General features: G+C 49.5%; 3 protein-coding genes and 1 pseudogene across 3 annotated transcripts; 3 read left to right on the forward strand and 1 right to left on the reverse strand.

Moving 5' to 3' along the window:
- The first annotated feature begins 13014 nt into the window (after positions 1–13014).
- Positions 13015–13425, forward strand: LOC141231500 (histone H3-like). Its single transcript, XM_073667700.1, has one exon. The coding sequence runs from the start codon at positions 13015–13017 to the stop codon at positions 13423–13425; it is 411 nt and encodes a 136-aa protein (XP_073523801.1).
- A 1942-nt stretch (positions 13426–15367) lies between these two features.
- LOC141231511 (histone H2B 1.1-like) lies at positions 15368–15781 on the forward strand. Its single transcript, XM_073667710.1, has one exon. It carries the CDS (start codon positions 15401–15403, stop codon positions 15779–15781), a length of 381 nt encoding a protein of 126 aa, XP_073523811.1. The 5' UTR covers positions 15368–15400.
- Positions 15782–16676: 895 nt separating this feature from the next.
- Positions 16677–17804, forward strand: LOC141231506 (histone H4-like). The gene has a single exon (XM_073667705.1). It carries the CDS (start codon positions 16693–16695, stop codon positions 17200–17202), a length of 510 nt encoding a protein of 169 aa, XP_073523806.1. The 5' UTR covers positions 16677–16692; the 3' UTR covers positions 17203–17804.
- A 3983-nt stretch (positions 17805–21787) lies between these two features.
- Positions 21788–22644, reverse strand: LOC141231499 (histone H3-like; annotated as a pseudogene).
- Positions 22645–25250: the final 2606 nt, after the last annotated feature.

The following is a 25250-nucleotide window of genomic DNA, read 5'->3' on the forward strand; positions in this document are numbered from 1 at the left end:
CTTTTGGTGGCAAGAATGTTCTCTACCTCAAACTCGTCCTCAGCAGAAACCGGAGCAGGAGGCGTACCTGTAGACTTGGAAAAAGAGTTAAGTACCACGGGTTTGAGGAGAGATACATGGAAGGAGTTAGGGATCCGTAAGTTGGCCGGGAGTTTCAATTTATAGGCCACCGGGTTGATCTGACTGATGACCTCCAGGGGGCCGATGAACCGAGGCCCTAACTTGTAAGAAGGTATCTTGAGTCGGACATATTTAGATGAGAGCCAGACTTTATCTCCGGGACGAAATTGTGGAGGATCCAGGTCGTTTTTTGTCAGCGTGTCTTTTCATCCGTTCGGACGACTGAAGGAGTGCGGATCGGGTACTCTCCCAAATGGAGGAAAATTTGCCAACGAGAGATTCCGCAGCCGGGTTGTCCACAGAGGTGGAGACAGGAAAAGGAATCCGAGGATGCTGACCGAAGACTACAAAAAACGGGGATTTGGAGGAGGATTCGCTCTCGTGATTGTTATAAGAGAACTCGGCCCATGGTAGGAGATCCACCCAGTCTGAATGATGGGCATTAACGAAGTGCCGGAGGTAACTGGTCAGGTTCTGATTGATCCGCTCCACTTGACCATTGGACTGTGGGTGGTAAGCGGAAGAGAAGTCCAGGGTGACGTCTAGCAGTTTACAAGTGGCTCTCCAGAAGCGTGAGGTGAACTGTACCCCACGATCCGACACGATGTGGAGGGGCAGGCCATGAAGACGGAAGATGTGACGAATAAAGTCTTTAGCTAGCTCGGGTGCAGACGGGAGGCCTGGCAGGGGAACGAAATGAGCCATCTTGGAGAAGCGGTCAGCGACCACCCAAATGACCGTACAACCGGCAGAGACTGGGAGGTCTGTTATAAAGTCCATTGCTATATGCTGCCAGGGGGCAGCAGGTACTGGGAGCGGAAGGAGGCGACCGGCTGGCAGATGTCTCGGAACCTTGTTGCGGGCGCAGGACACACAGGCAGAAACAAAGTCTATTACGTCCTTGTGCAGGTTAGGCCACCAGTAGTGCCGGGTAATAAGCTGGAGGGTCTTTTTTTGACCGGCATGGCCAGCCAGTTTAGACGAGTGACCCCAGTGAAGGATCTTCTCCCGATCAGGTACTGATACGAACGTCTTTCCGGGAGGGAGACGATTTAGACTCACGGGAGCCACCTGCATTACTCTGGCGGGATCGATGATGTGTTTCGGATCTTCCTCGAGATCAGACACCAGAAAGGATCGAGACAAGGCGTCAGCCTTGACGTTTTTGTCAGCCGGGCGAAAATGAAGAACAAAATCAAAGCGAGCAAAAAACAAGGACCACCGGGCTTGGCGCGGGTTAAGTCTCTGGGCATGCTGGAGGTAAGCCAAGTTCTTGTGGTCCGTGTAAATTATTACCGGGTGAAGAGCCCCCTCGAGCAGGTAACGCCACTCCTCCAATGCCAGTTTGATGGCCAATAACTCTCGGTCTCCTATGGAATAATTGCGCTCTGAGGAGGAGAAGAGTTTAGAGAAGAAGCCGCAAGTTACCATCCTCCCGGAAGATGATTTTTGAGTAAGTACCGCTCCGGCTCCAGAGGAGGAGGCGTCAACTTCCAGGAAGAACTGCTTGTTGCCGTCCGGGCGATGCAGCACCGGGGCGGAAGAGAAGGCCTGTTTTAAGGAAAGAAAGGCCTCCTCTGCTTCGGGCGGCCACTCTTTGGGATTAGTACCCTTACGGGTGAGCTCGGAAATTGGGGCAGTCCGGGAAGAGAAGTGTGGTATGAAGAGGCGGTAGTAGTTGGCGAAGCCCAGGAACCGCTGAATGGCCTTCAACCCCTCCGGTCGAGGCCATTTCTCGATGGCAGACAGATTCTCTGGATCCATTCGTAGGCCGGTCTGAGAAATAATGTAGCCCAAAAATGGAAGCGAGGTCTGCTCAAAGAGGCACTTCTCGTATTTAGCGAAGAGGTGATTCTGCCTGAGCCTGAGCAGGACCTGACGAACGTCCCTCCGGTGAGTCTGGAGATCCGGAGAGAAGACCAAGATGTCGTCCAGGTACACCACTACGCAGGAGTAGAGAAGGTCCCGGAAGATGTCATTGACCAACTCTTGAAAGACGGCAGGAGCGTTACAGAGACCAAAGGGCATTACCAGATATTCATAGTGGCCGTCCCGGGTGTTGAATGCCGTCTTCCATTCATCCCCCTGACGGATACGAACCAGGTTGTACGCCCCACGGAGGTCCAGTTTGGTGAAGATTCTAGCCCCTCTCAGATGATCAAATAACTCCGGAATGAGCGGAAGGGGGTACTTATTCTTCACCGTGATTTGGTTAAGGCCTCTATAGTCTATACAGGGACGGAGAGAGCCGTCCTTCTTTTTTACGAAGAAGAAGCCTGCTCCCGCCGGGGAGGTAGATTTCCGGATGAATCCCCTGGCCAGATTCTCCTCAATATATTCGGACATCGACCGGGTCTCAGCAGCGGATAATGGATAAATACGACCACGGGGAGGAGTAGTACCGGGTAACAGGTCGATAGGGCAGTCGTATGGTCTATGAGGGGGTAGTGTCTCTGCTTCCTTTTTATTAAAGACGTCAGCATAAGACCAATAAGGAATCGAAAGTCCAGGTAGATTAGCTGGGGTAGGAGAAGGACGGACGGGATGGACGGGAACCAGACAGGTCTTATGGCAGTCCTGTCCCCAGCGAAGGACTTCTCCGGTCTGCCAGTCAAGCACGGGTGCATGTCTCTGGAGCCAAGGTAGACCTAGCAAGAGGGCGTGAGAGAGTCCAGGCAGAACATGAAAGGAGATACTCTCAGAATGCAGCATTCCCACCTGTAGAGTAATGGATTCGGTGATGAGTTGGATGGGGCGTGGTAAGAGACCCCCATCCACGGCAGCAACAGACAAGGGTACAGCCAGAGGTTTGGTGGGGATGCGGTATTTCTCTACCAGGGACTGTGAAATAAGATTCCCGGCTGCTCCAGAGTCCAGTTGGGCTAGTTCGAAATAACGGTTCTCCCCGCAGACGATTGAAACTGACAGCAGCAGAGATGGAGAGGATTTATTCTTGTCTAGGTCGACCTCTCTGAGCGAACCTAGACACAGGCGTTTCCCGACCTCTCTGGGCAGGCACGGATCCGGTGCTCCTTACTGCCACAGTAGAAGCAGCTCCCCTCGGCACGGCGTAAGTCCTGACGGGTTTTGACCATCTTGGTCTGGTCGACCTGCATAGACTCAGGAGAGTGTACCTGGGGAGAGATGGAGGGAGTGACGGGTTTCTGAAAGGTAGGAGCTAGACGTGGAAACCTCCTCTCACGGGTGACCTCTTTGGCACGCTCCTGGAACCGTAGGTCAATCCGGGTGGCAAGAGTTATTAGGTCATCGAGAGTGGTAGGAATGTCCCGACCGGCAAGTTCATCTTTAATACGGCCGGACAGACCCTCCCAGAAGACGGATACCAGAGCGTCGTTATCCCAGGCCAGCTCCGAGGCAAGGGTACGGAACCGTATGGCATATTGGCCCACGGTGAGACTTCCCTGACGGAGGCGTAGCAGAGATGATGCGGATGAGGTCTTCTGTCCGGGTTCGTCGAAGACTTTCCGGAAAGCCGTGAGGAAGGCAGGCAAGTCGGACACCAGGGGGTCTCCTCTCTCCCATAGAGGATTTAGCCAGGCCAGGGCCTCCCCGGTGAGATGGGGCATGATGAAGGCAATTTTGGCCCGGTCGGAGTTAAACTGGTGGGACAATAGTTCAAAGTGCAGGGTGCACTGATTTATGAAGCCCCGAGCCTGGGCGGAGTCGCCTCCGAAGCGAGGAGGTGCAGAAAGCCGGGGTCCGGGGTAGGATACCATGGTATTGGTGGGCAGCGGAGCTGCCGGGTTGCGAGTCATGGCACTGGCGGTGGTTGCTGGTGGAGCAGTCAGAGTATCCAGGCGAGAATTGACATTCCGCAGGTGACCCAGGATGGACTCCTGTTGGGACCTCTGACGGGACAGTTCATGACAGAGGTCCGAGAGCGAGGGAGCTTGGGTGCCACCGGGTTCCATGGCCCGAGCAAACTGTAACGGGTCTGGGAGGCGGAACCTCTGAGCTACTATACAAGGGGGCGGTCCTTGTAAGGGAGCGGGTGGCGACCAGGCAGGCAGTCACAGCAGGTGACCGGGACAGTCTCTGGGTGTACGGGCAGGAGGTCACGGCAAGTGACCGGGACAGTCTCTGGAAGAACGGGCTGGAGGTCACGGCAAGTGACCGGGGCAGTCTCTGGGTGAACGGGCTGGAGGTCACAGCAAGTGACCGGGGCAGTCTCTAGGTAAAGGGTAGGTACGACTTGTGATGGCTGAACCTCCAGGTAGGCTAGCAAGGCAGATGGAGGATGTGTGCTCCCAGGTGAGCAAGCGAGAGTCTCTGGAATAGCAGGTGGTCACAGCACGTGACGGCGAAGCCTCCGGGTAGGCAAGCAGGCAGGTAGTGGAGAAGCGCTCCCAGGTGAGCGGGCAAGAGTCTCTGGAATAGCTGGTGGTCACAGCACGTGACGGCGGAGCCTCCGGGCAGGCAAGCAGGCAGGTAGCGGAGAAGCGCTCCCAGGTGAGCGGGCAAGAGTCTCTGGAATAGCTGGTGGTCACAGCACGTGACGGCGGAGCCTCCGGGCAGGCAAGCAGGCAGGTAGCGGAGGAGCGCTCCCAGGTGAGCGGGCAAGCTGGTCCATAGACAGACTGACAGGAGTAGAAAGGCAGACCGTCGGACCTCAGGCTAGCAAGCAGGCAGGTAGCTGATGTGCGCTCCCAGGTGAGCGGGCAAGCTGGTCCTTAGACAGACTGACAGGAGTTGTAAGGCAGACCGTCGGACCTCAGGCTAGCAAGCAGGTAGCAGGAATAACTGGCAGGAAACAGACAGGAAACTGGCAGGACTCTGGCAGGAATCAGGCAGGTAACTGGCAGGTAACTGGGAACGGGACCTGAGGGCTGAAGCAGAGTAGAACAGTGCAACAACATTGCTCGGGCACCTCCATTTTGGAGGAGGTGCCTTATATATGGTGAAGTCCTCCGGCCATTGGCCGGGGACTCCTTAGGACGGCGCGCGCGGCCCCTTTAAGAGGGAGGGAGAGCGCGCGCGCGCGCCCTAAGCACAGTGGCCGGGAAAGAGCGCGCGCTGCCAGCAGAGCGGGAGGAGGACGCCGGGCACGGAGCAGGGAGGTGAGGGGAACAGCGTCCCTGCCTAGCAGAGGGCAGGGACGCCGGCGCTACACATTTGTCTTTTAGAGCCGTTACCTTCCTCTGGGGGAGATGGAGGCAAGGGTTCCACGGCCTTTACAGAGTTTTGGTTAATGGTGAACAATTTGGCCAGAGTGGCATACCGGGGCAAGTGTACTTCTCTTTCCCCAATATTTAGGATGCGGACTGGTACCCTCCCATGGCGGACATCAACCACCCCCCGTGCTGTCAAAATGGTGGGCCTACAGTCTGAGTAAACGGGTTCTACCATAGTTTGGTAGTCTCTACCTCTTAACCCGATTGCAGACCGGCACCAGATCATCATTTCACTTTTTGGGGGCATGGCTTCTAACGCTTCCAATCTCACCACCAGACAGTTCTACCTGTTGCCGCTTCATCGGGGCTCTGATCTCCTTTTGTAAGACACGCTGCTGGCTGGAGCTGGCATTCATTGCGGCCTGCTGTAATATAACAATTATCTCTGAAAGACAATTTTCAATTACGTTAGTACCCAAGGTTATTTTAGGGTGACTTTCACTACGGTCAATGTCCACAATAATCAGTCCCTGCGCCGGCTATTCAACTTTACCAATCTTGATGGTCACCTCCTTGAACCTCACCTGCGGCATGGGCTGACCATTGCTGGCGATGATGCTCAAGTCATTATCTGGGTAGCGGGTAATATCCGTGTCATCCCAGTACCGCTTGAAAAGTATATAGGGGATGGTGGTTACCTGTGACCCGGTGTCCAACAGTGCACTCATGGGAATGCCATCCAGTACCACAGGCAAGACCGGTCGTCCCCCCACATACTTGTCACGCCAGTTTGACGAGCCTGATGATCTTACGCCTGGGGGTTGGCCCTCTGCCCCAGGTTGGGCCCGTTTAAATTACAGTACCTCGCAATATGTCGTGGCTGGCTGCAGTGGCGGCAGATGGGTTGTCCATCCTGGTCGTAGCGGTTCATTGGCTTCCCTCTGGACGGTGGGATCCTCTTCTGTCGGCGCCAAGGGACGTCCTGCGGACTGGTAGCCAGCAGGATCTTTCCTGGAGAGGATACCTGCAACGACTGCACAGTCCTGGTTAGTGCGGCAACGCTTTTAGTCAGTTCTTGGACATGATGGTGCAGGTCTGTAGACGGGGTACTATTCATGGTCTGTGCGTTGGCTCCTGCAGATTCTGTAGACTGGGGCGCCGCTTCCTGGTGATAAGTGATAGCAGGGCGCCTGGAGGCCGCAACGCCACCGGGTGCGGGTTGTCGGAGTACACGGATGGCTCTGTCCTTAAACTGTGCAGAGTCTAGCTCAGGGTTCTGCAGGGCCATCAGGCGTAACTGAGTTCGGTGGGCGCTGGACAGCAGACCCTCAATGAATTGTTCAGTCAGCAGTTTATCTGCATTCCTCACACTGTCAGGGTCTGCCTGCTTGATGGCTCTCAGGGCCTCTTGCAAGTTCAAAGCATAGTCTCTTATACTGTCTTTTGCCCGCTGCTTGCACCCATAAAATCTCATTTTGATCTCTGCTGAGGTGCGGTTATCAAAAGTGTCCTTTAGACGGGCCAAAATCTACTTCACGGTCCCCTTGTCCTTGACTGACCAGGACTTTACTTCTAGTTGGGCCGCGCCGGTTAACTGGCCTATCAGTATGGTCACTTTTTGCTCCTCCGTCTGGGGGTACACCTTGAATATGCTATATACTCTCTCTTTAAAGTCGCTCAGGGTATGCGACTCCCCTGAGTACTGGGGCAACCAGGCCGCTCCGGGGATATAAGGCATCGTGAACGGCATTACTGCGGCAGCAGCCGTGCTGGCGGTGACAGTTCCCTCTGCTTCCGTCATCCTCTTCCCCCCTAGTCAACCGTGGCCTACCTTCCGTTGCTTTCCTTCTGTAGGCCGCGGCTCTGCAGGCGATCGTCGGGGTTGAGGACCTTGCGTCGTGTCCTGGTGACGTCAGCATCCGCTCGGCTCCTTTCAGGACCTTGCGCAGCGAAAATGTCCGCGGATAGCGGGAAACGGATGCGGATGGCGGGAAACTCTACCAACATAAGCTTTACAGTCTTTCTTCAGGCACGCAGTACCCATTGGTGGCGGGCACAAAATCCTGCCGACTACGCCAAAAGTTGACGCGCCCCCTGGGCTGTGTGAGTGTGGGGATACCCGGAACCGGACCCGTTGCGGATGCTGGGTGTTTTAGTGCTCGTGTGGCGGGGACCCGGTCCCGTGGCTCAGGGTGGTCAACCCAAATGGCAGTCTATTTATAGGGTTTTGTGATATTAAATGTCCGATTACGCCACCCGTGGATTGTGGTCAGAGTGAACTGCCGCTGCAGGGCAGACCGCTGAGGCTGGTGTTGTGGGTGCAGCAGAAGATAGTATAACTCCCCACGGGAGGAGTATAGCCTCAAGGCAGTAAATAGGGATGTTGGTGGTGATGGTGCGCGGGAGAAGCAGTAACCACACGGAGTCTATCATGCAATTCAGGGTTTTTACTGTTGGTGGTATTAAGGGACCCGTCCGGAATACAGGTTAACAATGGAGGCCTGGTCAGTCTGAGAGCAACTGGGAAATCCTGCTGGTCAGGGGGAGTTTGTAGGCCTACCGTGCTGACTTCACTCTTTCTTGGCTATTCTGCTGTAGTGTAGTGGTAGCCCACGTCTCTGAGTGTACCATGTTGTTATCACCCGTATGACTGGCGACTCGGGCCTTCCGTACATCTCACCCCTCCGGGGTAGTAGTGGTCCCTCTCGTGTGGCTGAGCCTCTGGGCTTCCTTGGGCCAGAGGACTTGAAGTCCCCTGCGTGGTGGTTTTCTGCTGCTGAGCTTATAGCCCTCACAGCCTCGGACTCCAGTGTCCGGCTTTGTAAGTCTCTAGGCCGGACGAGCTCTGCTAGCTCCCCTCCTGGCCTCGTGTTCCTCCTCTGCCTACAGGGACTCTTCAGCCTGCTGCTGACCTGTCCCTATCTGCGGCTTGTCTGGAAATTCTCTCTGGCTGGACTGACTAACCCCGCCCCAGATCCAGTTTATAAAGGGCAGGTTTCTCCCCTCCCTGGACTGAGACAGGAGGTGCTGAATGCTAATTGTCCCCAACCAGGGAACCTCCCACCTGCTCTCAGACATGACATTGCTGCCACTGTGGCGACCAGACCTGGGGTGCCACAGCAGCAGTGAATATTCATTTTCTTTTATAGCGGGGAACAGTGTTGGCTGCAGCAGATGGCTCCTACGACGCTCCCCCCACTCCTCCCACCATCCACAGCAACAGTACCTTTGGACGATAAGACACATCCCCCACTTTCCTCCAAAATTTTGGAGGAAACAAGTGCGTCTTATAGTCCAAAAAATATGGTAATTTGCTTTGTTAAAAAATAATAAACATCACAAACGAGCAAATAACAGACATATTTGGTGTCTCTGTAATCCTAACGACCAGCAACACAACACAGCGATCAGATTATGTACGGGGATCAGTAAATTGGCTTAAAAAACCAACGTGATTGATATTTTTCCTCTATTAAACCCATAAAAAATGTAATAAATTGTAACGCTGAGGTCGTGTTCATATGAAGGGCCGCCATCAGTGCGTTACTGCCCTTACTAGTGTATGGGGCCCGGTGAGAAGAAGCAAAGAGGAGGGGCTCGGACCACAGAGCTCCTGTGCATAATGTCACTAGTGATCACTGTATTTCCTTTACACTATATACAGAGCTTCTGTATATAATGTCACTAGTGATCCCTGCAATATCTGTACACTGACACTATACACAGGAGCTCTGTATATAATGTGATATAGTGAGGGTACACAGCACTATGTATATGGAGGGTATATAACACTATATGGGGTATACTGTGGGATATGGGGGGTATACAGCAGGAAATGGAGGATATATAGCAGGGGTATACAGCAGGATATGGAGTGTACACAGCATGATATGGAGAGTATACAGCACTACATGGAAGTATACAGCATGATATGGAGGGTATATAACACTATATGAGGTATACAGCAGGATATGGAGGGTATACAGAAAGATATGGAGGGTATATAGCACTATATGGGGTATACAGCAGGATATGGAGGGTATATAGCACTATATGAGGTATACAGCAGGATATGGAGGGTATACAGAAAGATATGGAGGGTATATAGCACTATATGGGGTATACAGCAGGATATGGAGTGTACACAGCTCTTTGTGGAGAGTATAAATAGACGGTATATAGTACTATATGGGGGGTTACAGCAGTATATGGAGGTATACAGCAGGATATAGACGGCATATAGCTGTATATGGAGGTATACAGCACTATAGACCTGTCAGTGACCCGAGCAGCAGTCACCGGGGAGGAGTCAGCTCTGTGACCGGATGTAACATCCTCACGATAAAAGCGGGAAAATGACAGGAAAAAGGGCGGGAAATTCAACCTCCCCAACAGTTCTGTGCTCCGCCCACATCTGAGGAGAAGCCGCAGCTCCTGCTGCTGGGGGAGGGGCTGCTGACCGCCCTGTGCCCGGATGGCTGCGGTCTGCTCTGCGGGGACTGGGAACATCGGCCACTAAAGGGTTAACACCAAGTGTCTGCGGGGAGGAGCTGATCCTGTGCTGCCTGTGGGCGGAGCCATAGCCCTACTGAGCGCTGATTGGCTGAGCGCTGAATATGAAATCCCCGCACAACGGCTGATAGTTCCTCCCGCTCTTTGTTCTCCTCAGTGTAACACGTGGTGCAGAGCGCTATATAGAGGGTAATAACATCATGTGGCCGTATACAGCGCTATATAGAGGGTAATAACATCATGTGGCCGTATACAGCGCTATATGGAGGGTAATAACATCATGTGGCCGTATACAGCGCTATATGGAGGGTAATAACATCATGTGGCCGTATACAGCGCTATATGGAGAGTAATAACATCATGTGGCCGTATACAGCGCTATATGGAGGGTAATAACATCGTGTGGCCGTATACAGCGCTATATGGAGGGTAATAACATCATGTGGCCGTATACAGCGCTATATGGAGAGTAATAACATCATGTGGCCGTATACAGCGCTATATGGAGGGTGATAACATCGTGTGGCCGTATACAGCGCTATATGGAGGGTAATAACATCGTGTGACCGTATACAGCGCTATATGGAGGGTGATAACATCGTGTGGAGGTATACAGCGCTATATGGAGGGTAATAACATCGTGTGGCCGTATACAGCGCTATATGGAAGGTAATAACATCGTGTGGCCGTATACAGCGCTATATGGAGGGTAATAACATCGTGTGGAGGTATACAGCGCTATATGGAGGGTAATAACATCGTGTGGCCGTATACAGCGCTATATAGAGGGTAATAACATCATGTGGCCGTATACAGCGCTATATGGAGGGTAATAACATCATGTGGCCGTATACAGCGCTATATGGAGGGTAATAACATCATGTGGCCGTATACAGTGCTATATGGAAGGTAATAACATCATGTGGCCGTATACAGCGCTATATGGAGGGTAATAACATCATGTGGCCGTATACAGCGCTATATGGAGGGTAATAACATCATGTGGCCGTATACAGCGCTATATGGAGGGTGATAACATCGTGTGGCCGTATACAGCGCTATATGGAGGGTGATAACATCGTGTGGCCGTATACAGCGCTATATGGAGGGTGATAACATCGTGTGGCCGTATACAGCGCTATATGGAGGGTGATAACATCGTGTGACCGTATACAGCGCTATATGGAGGGTGATAACATCGTGTGGAGGTATACAGCGCTATATGGAGGGTAATAACATCGTGTGGCCGTATACAGCGCTATATGGAAGGTAATAACATCATGTGGCCGTATACAGCGCTATATGGAGGGTAATAACATCGTGTGGCCGTATACAGCGCTATATGGAGGGTGATAACATCGTGTGGCCGTATACAGCGCTATATGGAGGGTAATAACATCGTGTGGCCGTATACAGCGCTATATGGAGGGTGATAACATCGTGTGGCCGTATACAGCGCTATATGGAGGGTGATAACATCGTGTGGCCGTATACAGCGCTATATGGAGGGTGATAACATCGTGTGGCCGTATACAGCGCTATATGGAGGGTGATAACATCGTGTGGCCGTATACAGCGCTATACGGAGGGTAATAACATCGTGTGGCCGTATACAGCGCTATACGGAGGGTAATAACATCGTGTGGCCGTATACAGCGCTATACGGAGGGTAATAACATCGTGTGGCCGTATACAGCGCTATACGGAGGGTAATAACATCGTGTGACCGTATACAGCGCTATACGGAGGGTAATAACATTGTGTGGCCGTATACAGCGCTATATGGAGGGTAATAACATCGTGTGGCCGTATACAGCGCTATATGGAGCGTAATAACATCGTGTGGCCGTATACAGCGCTATACGGAGGGTAATAACATCGTGTGGCCGTATACAGCGCTATACGGAGGGTAATAACATCGTGTGGCCGTATACAGCGCTATACGGAGGGTAATAACATCGTGTGGCCGTATACAGCGCTATACGGAGGGTAATAACATCGTGTGGCAGTATACAGCGCTATACGGAGGGTGATAACATTGTGTGGCCGTATACAGCGCTATATGGAGGGTAATAACATCGTGTGACCGTATACAGCGCTATATGGAGGGTAATAACATCGTGTGGCCGTATACAGCGCTATACGGAGGGTAATAACATCGTGTGACCGTATACAGCGCTATATGGAGGGTAATAACATCGTGTGGCCGTATACAGCGCTATACGGAGGGTAATAACATCGTGTGGCCGTATACAGCGCTATACGGAGGGTAATAACATCGTGTGACCGTATACAGCGCTATATGGAGGGTAATAACATCGTGTGGCCGTATACAGCGCTATACGGAGGGTAATAACATCGTGTGGCCGTATACAGCGCTATACGGAGGGTGATAACATTGTGTGGCCGTATACAGCGCTATATGGAGGGTAATAACATCATGTGGCCGTATACAGCGCTTTATGGAGGGTAATAACATCATGTGGCCGTATACAGCGCTATATGGAGGGTAATAACATCATGTGGCCGTATACAGCGCTATATGGAGGGTGATAACATCATGTGGCCGTATACAGCGCTATACGGAGGGTGATTACATCGTGTGGCCGTATACAGCGCTATATGGAGGTGTTATATAGCGGTATATGGAGGGTAATGTCAGTACTTGGCCATAGACAGCATCATCTGGAGGAATACAGCGCTATACTGAGTGTATACAGTATTGTATCATAGTATATAGCCCCATATGGATTTATACTGTACTATAGTGACACTATGTCCAGCACACTATGGCAGTATACCGCAGGCTGGGGACATGTACAGACCATATGTGTGATCAGTGTCCGAGTTTCCCCTCTGCTTCCGTCAGCAGCGCCATTATAGCAGTGTACGGGGATATGGAAGCACAATGACATCGGAGGCCGCAACTGCAGAAGACTCTTGTAGACATGATGTGACCCTTTCATGCGTTAGCGCATCCTGTAACCAGTGTGAACTGCGGACACCCAGCAGCACTTCATGGAGGAGAGAACCATGAGATTACTATGAGTTGTGCGGAGCTCACTTTGCATAATGATTGGTCACAGACATCAGGGGTTGAAGTAGCCAATGGAGTGTAGGGGGCGTGTTTGAAGCAGCCAATGGAGTGTAGGGGGCGTGTTTCATGTGAACCAATGAGCACGCGCACACTGTATAAATACCCTGCTCCCGCCGCTCCGCTCATCACTTCTGTACTCGTCTATACAGAGCTATGGCCAGAACTAAGCAGACCGCCCGTAAATCCACCGGAGGGAAAGCTCCCCGCAAGCAGCTAGCCACTAAGGCCGCCAGGAAGAGCGCTCCTGCCACTGGCGGAGTGAAGAAGCCTCATCGTTACCGGCCAGGAACAGTCGCTCTACGTGAGATCCGCCGCTACCAGAAGTCCACCGAGCTGCTGATCCGTAAGCTTCCCTTCCAGCGCCTGGTGAGGGAGATCGCCCAGGACTTCAAGACCGATCTGCGCTTCCAGAGCTCAGCCGTCATGGCCCTGCAGGAGGCCAGCGAGGCTTATCTGGTGGGACTCTTCGAGGACACCAACCTGTGCGCCATCCATGCCAAGAGGGTCACCATCCTGCCTAAAGACATCCAGCTGGCCCGCAGGATCCGTGGGGAGAGGGCTTAGATCTGCCCTGGGCACCAAAGACAACACAGGCTCTTCTCAGAGCCACCAAATCCTTCCACTAACGAGCCAATTCCTAAACTCCAGATCCTTCTGCCGCCTGGCTCCAGTGTTCTGCTGGTAATAGGTGGAGATGGTCCATCAACTCCTTCAGTTATGTGAGATTCATTCCTGGAAATCGAGTGGTCTCATAGGCGGAAATGGTTAATGTGACAAAAATACAAATCGCAGGGATATCATTGTCTTGTATTAGACATTTTTCAGGGGATGCAGCTGCCCAGGGACTTGTTACATCCAGAGCTCCCCACTCCGTGATGACCTGTAGCGGTCGCCTGTCCTGACACCACGTGCCACATGGATGAAGGGGTTACTGCCTAACACTAATCTGGTGCTGACTGGGCGGAGCCATAGCCCTGCTTAGTGCTGATTGGCTGCCAATGAATATGGAGTTCCCGCATAATGGTTGATGGTTACTTTCCTTTGTTCTCAGTGTAAAACGTGGTGTCAAGATGGCGGCTCTCAGGCTGTGAGTGAATATTTGATATACAATATAGTCAGCACTATATCACCATGTGCTACAGTTTTAAGGGTAAACCGTATCCTATCGCTGTAGAGATCTATATGGAGGTATACAGTAATAAATTTGCGTATAAAGCTTTATATGGGGTGTATACAACAATATGGATGATTAATGCACTACACGGAATGAGGCAATAAAGCGCTGTATGGAGGTATCCAATTATTTCTATAGCGCCAACATATTCAGCAGCATTGTACATGTTCACCTCAATTGTAAAGACAACGTGAGAGGAGTGAGGGTCCTGCTGCTCACAAGATTACAGGGAATAGGGGGGTCACAATAGGTAGAGTGTGCTTGTCATGTACGGTCCAGCCATCACAAGGCTTTTCATATAAAGCTGCATGATCCGGACTTCATCCAGATACCCAGTGCTATTGGGTGCATGGAGGCTGTGGAGACAGATGAATAAGAGCGACAGATTCTAAGGAAATATCAGAGGGGGAGCGTTAGATTAATGAAGTATGGTGATCAGCGCATTCCAGAAACCTGGTGCAGCACAAGAGAAGTCCTGGATGAGAGAGTGGGAAATTCAGATTATGAAGGCTATTATAAAATGGAGAGCATGGGTAAGGTAATAGACAAAGTATCCGACAGTGCATGGGTGGTAGAGAGCACTACATCACGGCGTACAGCACTATATGGCAGTATATAGCGCTATATCTTGTCTAGCAGTGATAATATGATTAAGAACTAGAGCACATCAGATTAGAAACGTACAATGTCCGCCCCACACCCCCAATTCATCACCTTCCTCTGATCATATTCTCACTCATGTACAAGGTTTAATCCACTGTGAATGTGGACACAGTACTATATAGGGGGTATACAATATATACGGAGGATATACAGCACTAAATGGGGGAGTATTCAGCAGTGTATGGGTGGTATACTGCACTATTTCTTAGTTTACAGCTTTATAAGAATGGAGGGCATATACACTATATGACATTTATTGCACAATATGGTGTGTACATAGTGGGATAATTCATGCCCCTAGTGCTCTGCTCTTTGGGGACACGAGTGTTGGTAATTTCCCATCATTCATTAGTATTTTGTCAATGTTCACACCAGAGATCAGCGGCGCCAGCTCTTGTGGTGACAGAGAACTCTCTTATACAAGGTTTCCTGCGCCTTGTATAAGCTGCTGCTGCCCCGCCTCCTCTCCTACCATTGGCTGGATATAAAGTCACCAATGGAAACAAGACTTGTGGAAACACCAATGAGCTGCAGTGGGCGGAGATTATTAGTGAACATTGGTCACATGATTTTCTCACCCAATAGTACAGTGATCTGACAGCATTGCTCATTTGCATGGCCGGTCTATAAATACGGCCGCTCTGGGAGGAGCAGGATCATTATTCTCTCTCTCTCCAGTGAAGTGAACATTCTGCTATCATCATGCCTGAACCTGCCAAGTCTGCACCAGCAGCCAAGAAGGGCTCCAAGAAAGCTGTGACCAAGACTCAGAAGAAGGACGGCAAGAAGCGGAGGAAGAGCAGGAAGGAGAGCTATGCCATCTATGTGTACAAGGTGCTGAAGCAGGTCCACCCTGACACCGGCATCTCCTCCAAGGCCATGGGCATCATGAACTCCTTTGTCAATGACATCTTTGAGCGCATTGCAGGGGAAGCCTCCCGCCTGGCTCACTACAACAAGCGCTCCACCATCACCTCCCGGGAGATCCAGACCGCTGTGCGCCTGCTGCTGCCCGGAGAGCTGGCCAAGCACGCCGTGTCCGAGGGCACCAAGGCCGTCACCAAGTACACCAGCGCCAAGTGATCTGCTCCAAGGTCTGCTCCACCAACCCAAAGGCTCTTCTAAGAGCCACCCACCCCGTCTACATCAGAGCTGTGGCTGCTGGTCTGTGTCCTGCTGCACCAACCTGCAGAAGAGATGACCTGCAATAATAATGTTCTGCTCCTCTTTCCAGGGGACATTTGGCTGCACAGATCTGGCCATAAAGCGCTGGGCAGAAGGGGAGGATTAGAAGAAGGAGATGAAGTTGGGGAGAGTGATGAGGTTAGTAGCAGTGAGATGTAGGATATTCCGCATCCAATCAAGACAATAAAAGGTCAGATGCAGGCAGCCATAAATACTCCATTGCCCTTCACTCATGGAATCCTGTTCTCTCCCAGAACACTGGGTCCTAGTGCCCTCTGTTTCCATTGTTCTGCTGCCAATAGATGGAGATGGGCTGTTAACTCTTTCAGTGCTCGGCACGTTTCCAGCACTTTCTCGCTGATCCTCCTCTGATGTTACACACCTTTTGCTCCGCAGACTGGTGAAGGCACCTGGTCAATAAGCTCCTAAAGATTGATCGATTTCTAGATCTGAATCTGTCACTGAGAAGCCGATCACTTGTTTATTGCAGCAGAACCTGCCGCTGAGATAAATGAGCACAATATGGAGGGTATAAAGCGCTTCATGGAGGAATGCAGTCCTATATTAAAGGTATACAGCACTATATGGGGAAACTGTATATGGAGTTTATACAGCGCTCTATAGGGGTATACAGCAGGATATGGAGCTTATACATCACTGGATGGAGGAGAGTATATAACTCTATAGACCTCACAGTGAGTTATTTCCAGGTGTCACAGTGTAATTCCTCCGAGCAGGATGTCACCAGAGAGGAATCAGGGCTGTGACTATTTCCACCATCACAGTAGAAGCAGGAAAATACCAGGACAATGAGCGGGAAATTCAAAATCACTAACAGCTCTGTGCTCGGCCAATCAGAGGAAGGGGCGGAGCTGATAATGCAAATTCCTTTCCATCCCCGCCCTGGAAGCGCGTCACCTCTGCAGTCCTCTTTCTGGTCCCCTCACGCTCTATATAAAGGAGGACTGCGCACTGTCAGTCATAGCTTTCTGCTGACTGCTTGGAAGATGTCTGGTCGCGGCAAAGGAGGGAAAGGTCTGGGGAAGGGCGGTGCCAAGCGGCACAGGAAGGTTCTCCGTGATAACATCCAGGGCATCACCAAGCCTGCCATCCGCCGTCTCGCCCGCAGAGGAGGAGTCAAACGCATCTCCGGCCTCATCTATGAGGAGACTCGCGGCGTCCTGAAAGTCTTCCTGGAGAACGTGATCCGTGACGCCGTCACCTACACCGAGCACGCCAAGAGGAAGACCGTCACCGCCATGGACGTGGTGTACGCGCTCAAGCGCCAGGGCCGCACTCTCTACGGCTTCGGGGGTTAATAACAACACAAAGGCTCTTCTCAGATCCGCCCACATCTTCTGAGGAGGAGCTCCTGCTGCTGGGGAGGGCGAGGGGCTGGAGACCCCCTGTGCTGGGGTGACTGCAGGCTGCTGCTCCAGGGGCGGCTGGAGACATCGCAGGCGCTAATGGGTTAACACTGAGGAGCTGCCTGTGGGCGGAGCCATAGCCCTGCTGAGCGCTGATTGGCTGAGCACTGAGTGTGTGATTCCTGCACTGAGGCTGATCTCTTCTGCTCTGTGTTCTCGGTGTAACATGTGGTGTCAGGATGGCGGCTCTTGTCGGGCTGGGAGCTGTGACTACATATCTGATGGATGTGATTTATTCAGCACTATGTGGTGGTATATGATACTTTTTGGGGTATACAGTAGTATTTTGAGGGTAAAGCCCATCATGTGGCCGTATACAGCAGTATGTGGAGGTGTCCTGCAGTGTTTGGGGCAGAGCAGCATATGAGGATTATACAGGCTCTACTGGAGGTATACAGTATGGGGGTGAGAAGCAGATGGGTATACAGCACTAGATGAACGGCATTACCAAGGAAACTTGTCTTTAAAATCTTCCATCTTGTTCCCTGAATTAACCATGTGCATAGATTATTCTCCATGTCTCCCCCAACCTTGAAGAACAAGTTCTGTCCTCTGCATGGCTGCAGGCCATCTCCATTGTGCTGTCAGGACCACCCTGAATACTTGCAATTCCTTTGTTTCCTGTCTATATAAACCTGTGTTAATAAGCAGAAATTTCCATTGCTATTATTTTGCAGATAACTGTATACACAGTGTGTTTAAAACAATTGTGAAAAAGCTGAATCCTCGTAGCATTTCTTTCCATATACAGAGGCATTGAGAGCTATACCCTCAATTCCAAATGGAAACATGAACAAGATGTCAATTTTTAAACTGAAAATGATAATAATGCCTGCATTCTCATTTACAAACTTAGATTTTACATTTGTTTCCAGACTTCACTTTTCTGTTAATAACTGATCTATTTAGTTGTATAGCCTTTATTTCTGATAACTGCTTTACATCTGTGTGGCATGGAGTCACTAACATCTGACCCAGGCTGACTGCACTACAGTCCACAGTTCTTTTGCATTCTTCGGTTTTGTATCAAAAACAGCATAACATGACATCAATCTTGTTGGTGTGAAACCAGGATGTTGCCCGCTTTCTGGTGTGTATGAGGTCGTTGTCCTGCTGAAACTCCCATTTCAAGGGCATTTCCCATTCAGCATAAGGCAACATGATCTCTTCCAGTATTTTGATATATTCAAACTGGTACATGATGCCTGGTATGCGATAAATGGGCCCAACGCCACAGTATGAGAAACATCCCCAAACCAGTCTGGTTGCATCTCCATGTTTTACAGTCTTCACAGTGTACCGTGGCTTGAATTTAGAGTTTGTGTCATCTCTCAAACTGTCTACGGCCTTTAGACCCAGTACAAGACAATCTTGCTCTCATCTGTCCATAGAATGTTGCGCCACTTCTCTTTAGTCCAGTCAATGTGTTTTTTGGCAAACTGTAATTTATATGTGTACAAGGTTCTAAAGCAGGTCCACCTCGACATCTCCAAGGCCGTGGGCTTCATGAACTCCTTCATCAATGACATCTTTGAGCGCATTGCAGGGGAAGCCTCCCGCCTGGCTCACAACAACAAGCGCTCCACCATCACCTCCCGGGAGATCCAGACCGCTGTGCGCCTGCTGCTGCCCGGAGAGCTGGCCAAGCACACCTGTACATGAGAGAATACGATCACAGGAACGTGATTAGTTGGTGAGACATTACGTGTCTCTAACCTGATGCTCCCTGGTTCTTAATCATTTTCCCATCATTCAACTGAAACTGCTTTGACCAAAATTACGAACGACCTACTTACAGCCAAAGCTAACAGAAAATTCTCTATACTCCTTCTAGACCTGTCCTTTGCCTTTGACACAGTTGACCACTGCCTCCTACAACAGATCCTCTCTTCCTTTGGCGTCAAAGACCTTTCCCTATCCTGGATCTCCTCATACCTTTCCAACCGCACATTTAACGTCTCCCATGCTACCTCCTCATCCCACCCTCTCTCTGTTGGAGTCTCTCAAGGCTTTGGCCTAGGACAATTTATCAATACACATGGCTTCCAGTATCACCAATACGCTGATGACACTCAGATCTACCTCTATGGCCCCATCGTCACCTCTCTGCTGTCCAGAGTCCCAGAGTGTATCAGCCATATCCTCCTTCTCCTCTCGCTTCCTCAAGCTCAATGTGGACAAAACTGAACTCATCATCTTTCCTCCATCTCATGTAGCTTCCCTACCTGATCGATCTATCACAATAAATAACATCACACTTTCCCCTGTACCGGACATCCGCTGCCTCGGATTAACCCTCGACTCTGCCCTGTCCTTCAAGCCGCACATCCAAGCTCTTTCCACCTGTTGTCACCTCCAGCTCAAAAATATTGCCAGAATCCGTCTTTTCCTCAACCCTCAATCTACTAAAATGCTTGTGCATGCCCTCATCATCTCCCACCTGGACTACTGCAACATCCTCCTCTGTCACCTACCTGCTAACACTCTGGCACCTCTCCAATACCTTCTTAACTCTGCTGCCCGACTAATTCAAATCTCTCCTTGTTACTCCCCCCACTTCTCCCATCTGCAAATCCCTTCACTGGCTCCCATTTCCCCAGCGTATCCAATTCAAACTACTAACACTGACCTACAAAGCCGTCCATAACCTTTCTCCTCCGTAAATCTCTGAACTAATCTCCCGATGTTTTCCCTCACGTAGTTTCCGGTCCTCCCAAGACCTCCTTCTCTCCACACTTATTCGTTTCACACCCAATCGCCTCCAAGACTTCTCCCGAATATCCCCCCATTCTCTGGAATTCTGTGCCCCAACACGTCCGACTATCCAGCACACTCGGATCCTTCAGACGAAACTTGAAAACCCATCTCTTTGAGAAAGGTTACAGCCGGCCATGACCGCGCTACCTCCTATACAACACCGGAGCTACTACAACCCCCCAACCTACTGTCTCCTTCCTCTTTTTCCACCATCCTGTAGAATTTAAGCCCGCAAGGGCAGGGTCCTCCTCCCTCTGTACCAGTCTATCATTGTTACTGTAAGTGATCTGTATTTTGTATGTAACCCCTTCTCATGTACAGCACCATGGAATCAATGGCGCTATATAAATAAATAATAATTTTCACTGATGGACCTGATGTAATCCATTGTGAACAAAGAAGTCTGATAACTTCCAATAAAATCAGAGCGCAGAACACCTAATATGTTAGATATACAATTACTGTTTTGGTATATCTCCGTATAGTGCGATATATTCCACTTGTATAACTATATACCCTCCATATAGTGCTCTTTTGCTCTAAACTCCTGTGCTGCTTGCACCTTATATAGTTCTGTAAACTCATTATCCTCCATCCGCATAGCACTATATACCCAACATCCATATAGTGCTGTATACTGCCGTACTTCTACAGATAGTGGTGTGTAACCCCCATATAGTGATGGTAACTCGAGCTGTATATCCTCTATAAACAGCTGTATTCTCCCCAAAAATGTTCTGTACACCACCAAATAATGCTGTATGCCTCATTCCATGTAGTGCATTAACAACCCATATAAAACGTTTTGCTATTACTATATTCCTCCATATAGAGTTCTATACAGCAATATGATGTGGTTAACCCTAGAACGCATACCTGGGGCCTCCCAGGCCCACCCTGTTAATTGTTTTCTATTTTCTGCAAGATTACTTTAGTTAGAATTTTGAAACTCTAGGTATTCCTCAGGTATATAGTTGTTTGTCATTTCCAGTTGGTCATTTATTTATTATTTGCACACGGGCCTAAAAGGCCCCAGGTATGTGAAAGTGTAGATTTTTATGGTCATGCGTTCTAGGGTTAACCCTCAAAATAGTATTATATACTCTACACATAGCGCTGACTATATTATATCAAATATTCACTCACAGCCCAAGAGCCGCCGCCCTGACACCACGTGTTACACGGAGAACAAAGAGCGAGAGAAACCATCAGCCGTTGTGCGGGGATTTCATATTCATTGGCAGCCAATCAGCACTAACCAGGTCTATGGCTCCACCCACAATCAGCAAAGGATTAGTGATCGGCAGTAACCCCTTCATCCATGTGCCACGTGGCCTCAAAACCGGTGACCATTACCGGCCATCACGGAGTGGGGAGCTCTGGATGTAACAAGTCCCTGGGCAGCTGCATCCCCTGAAAAATGTCTTATACAAGACAATGACATCTCTGCACTCTCTCTGATTTGTATTGATGTTCAATTAACCATTATCACTCCTGAAACCAATGGAGGCGCATGATGGTTGTAAATCACAATTTAGTTTAAAATCTAGGAATGAAACATATATAACTGAAGGAGCTGATGGCCCATCTCCACCTATTACCAGCAGAACACTGGAGCCAGGCAGCATAAGGATCTGGAGTTTAGGAATTGGCTCCTTAGTGGGAACATTTGGTGGCTCTGAGAAGAGCCTTTGTGTTGTCTTTGGTGCCCAGGGCAGATCTAAGCCCTCTCCCCACGGATCCTGCGGGCTAGCTGGATGTCTTTAGGCATGATGGTGACCCTCTTGGCATGGATGGCGCACAGGTTGGTGTCTTCGAAGAGTCCCACCAGATAAGCCTCGCTGGCCTCCTGCAGGGCCATGACGGCTGAGCTCTGGAAGCGCAGATCGGTCTTGAAGTCCTGGGCGATCTCCCTCACCAGGCGCTGGAAGGGAAGCTTACGGATCAGCAGCTCGGTGGACTTCTGGTAGCGGCGGATCTCCCGGAGAGTGAATGTTTACTTAGATGTCCAGAAGGCAGTCATTGACTCTATCGATTCAGTAGTCTTCCCCATGATTATGGAGCCTACTGAAACAGACTAAGGGACTTTTTTAAACGCTTAGGAAGCATTTCCAGGTGGTTTTTGTTAATTATTCTCATTTAATGAGATAATGACTTTTGTGTTTTCATTGGCTGTAAGCCATAATCATCAACATTAACAGAAATAAAAACTTGAAATAGATCACTCTGTTTGTAACGACTCTATATAATATAGGAGTTTCACTTTTTGTATTGAAGAACTGAAATAAATTAACTTTTTGATGATATTCTAATTTAGTGAGATGCACCTGTATATCAAAAACCTTTCCAAGTGAAGATGGCAAGGTGCACAAAGTGGAAGTGACAGTCACGAAGCAAGGTGACCCCAAATATTTCATTAGGCCTATATCAGAGGTTATCCTTCTCATACCGGTTGAGAATTAATTATCCATCCAACCAGAAGGAACTTTCAAGGAACTTTCGGACCACTTAAGTCAGCTTCTTGCGGGGAGCTTTCCCTCCAGTGGATTTATGGGCGGTCTGCTTAGTTCTGGCCATAGCTCTGTAGAGACATACACAGAAGTAATGAGAGGAACAACAAGAGCAGGGTATTTATACTCGTGTGCTCGTCCTCATTGGTTCACGTGAAGCACGCCCCTACACTCCATTGGCTATTTCAGCCCCTGATGTCTGTGACCAATCATTAAGCAAAGTGAGCTCCGCACAACTCATAGTAATCTCATGGTTCACTCCTCCATGAAGTGCTGCTGGGTGTCCGCAGTTCACACTGGTTACAGGCTGCGCTAACGCATGAAAGGGTCACATCATGTCTACATGAGACTTCTGCAGTTGCGGCCTCCGATGTCATTGTGCTTCCATATCCCCGTACACTGCTATAATGGTGCTGCTGACGGAAGCAGCGGGGGACACTCGGACACTGATCACACAGCTCTGCCGGGACAAAGTGTGGCTCTGACTGAAAAGAGCCTTTATGGGAGAAGGTCGGGGCAGCTACAGTTTATTTCTTAGCTAAGGCTTCTTGTCTTTAGCCGCCTTCTTAGCCGGACTGGTCTTCACCTTCTTGGGCTTCGGAGCAGCATTTGGTTTTATGGTGGCTTTCTTTGCCTTTTTTTCCATGCTCTCCTAGGCCAAGGTTGGAACCTTCTTGGCCTTCTTCAGAAATTTGTCTACTTGCTTGGTTGCTTCTTTCTAAGACTTAGCCCAGACAGAGGCTTCTTTTCGGCCGCCTTGTTTCTTGTTCAGCTTGAAGGATTCGGGGGAGTTGCTGCCCTTCAGCTTGGGTGACCTGAGCCTTTGTGGCCAGCTTCAGGCCGCTGTTATTCTTCTCTACAGTGTATCCTCCGGAAGCCAGAGCCTTCTTCAGGGCGGCCAGAGCTGCAGCTCTCGGACCTCTTATACAACCCCATAACTTTTGCCAGGAATTACCGGGCTCGGAGGATGTTCATTCAGTTGTTTAATGTTGTTGAAAAAAAGCAGATCACAGACATGGCACAAAACTAAACTCATTTCAAATGACAACTTTATGGCTTTAAGAAACACTAAAAGAAATCAAGATAAAAAATGTGGTACTCAGTAAGGGTAATTTTTTTCAGACCAAGCAGAGGGAAAAAATTATGGAATCACTCAATTCTGAGGAAAAATTGTGGAATCATGAAAGACAAAAACAAAAGAACACTCCAATACATCACTAGTATTTTGTTGCACCACCTCTGGCTTTAATAACAGCTTGCAGTCTCTGAGGCATGGACTTAATGAGTGACAAACAGTACTCTTCATCAATCTGGCTCCAACTTTCTCTGATTGCTGTTGCCAGATCAGCTTTGTAGGTTGGAGCCTTGTCATGGACCATTTTCTTCAACTTCCATGAAAGATTTTCAATTGGATTAAGATCCGGACTATTTGCAGGCCATGACATTGACCTTATGTGTCTTCTTTCAAGGAATGTTTTCACAGTTTTTGCTCTATGGCAGGATGCATTATCATCTTGCAAAATGATGTCGTCATCCCCAAACATCCTTTCAATTGATGGGATAAGAAAACTGTCCAAAATATCAATGTAAACTTGGGCATTTATTGAAGATGTAATGACAGCCATCTCCCCAGTGCCTTTACCTGACATGCAGCCCCATATCATCAATGACTGTGGAAATTTGCATGTTCTCTTCATGCCGTCATCTTTATAAATCTCATTGGAACGGCACCAAACAAAAGTTCCAGCATCATCACCTTGCCCGATGCAGATTCGCGATTCATCACTGAATATGACTTTCATCCAGTCATCCACAGTCCACGATTGCTTTTCCTTAGCCCATTGTAACCTTGTTTTTTTCTGTTTAGGTGTTAATGATGGCTTTTGTTTAGATTTTCTGTATGTAAATCCCATTTCCTTTAGGCGGTTTCTTACAGTTCGGTCACAGACATTGACTCCAGTTTCCTCCCATTTGTTCTTCATTTGTTTTGTTGTGCATTTCCTGTTTTGGAGACATATTGCTTTAAGTTTCCGGTCTTGACGCTTTGATGTCTTCCTTGGTCTACAAGTATGTTTGCCTTTAACCACCTTTCCATGTTGTTTGTATTTGGTCCAGATTTTAGACACAGCTGACTGTGAACAACCAACATCTTTTGCAACATTGCGTGATGATTTACCTTCTTTTAAGAGTTTGATAATCCTCTCCTTTATTTCAATTGACATCTCTCGCGTTGGAGCCATGATTCATGTCAGTCCACTTGGTGCAACAGCTCTCCAAGGTGTGAGGACTCCTTTTTAGATGCAGACTAACGAGCAGATCTAATTTGATGCAGGTGTTAGTATTGGAAATTAAAATTTACAGGGTGATTCCATAATTTTTTCCCTCTACTTGGTCTGGAAAAAATTACCCTTACTGAGTATTGGCCACTCCCCTCTGCTATATATATATATATATATTTGCCTCTGGAAGCAGGGGTTACCAGTGTTAGTTTCATACTGCCTGGTTCTGGAGTTGGAGGTGTTGGTTGTTTGAGGAGGTTGTTCTAAAGACTGTTGCTTGGTGATTTGTCTGTTTGTATATCCTCATCCTCTCCTATTTGGTTTTTCCTTCCTTACTTCCCAATGTTCCACTCTGTTGTTTGTGAGTGCATATTTGTATGATTGGCATTTTCAT

Source organism: Phyllobates terribilis, unplaced genomic scaffold, assembly GCF_046119375.1.
Source record: "Phyllobates terribilis strain yellow unplaced genomic scaffold, ASM4611937v1 Scaffold_510__1_contigs__length_1275624, whole genome shotgun sequence".
Classification (NCBI taxonomy): Eukaryota; Metazoa; Chordata; class Amphibia; order Anura; family Dendrobatidae; genus Phyllobates; species Phyllobates terribilis.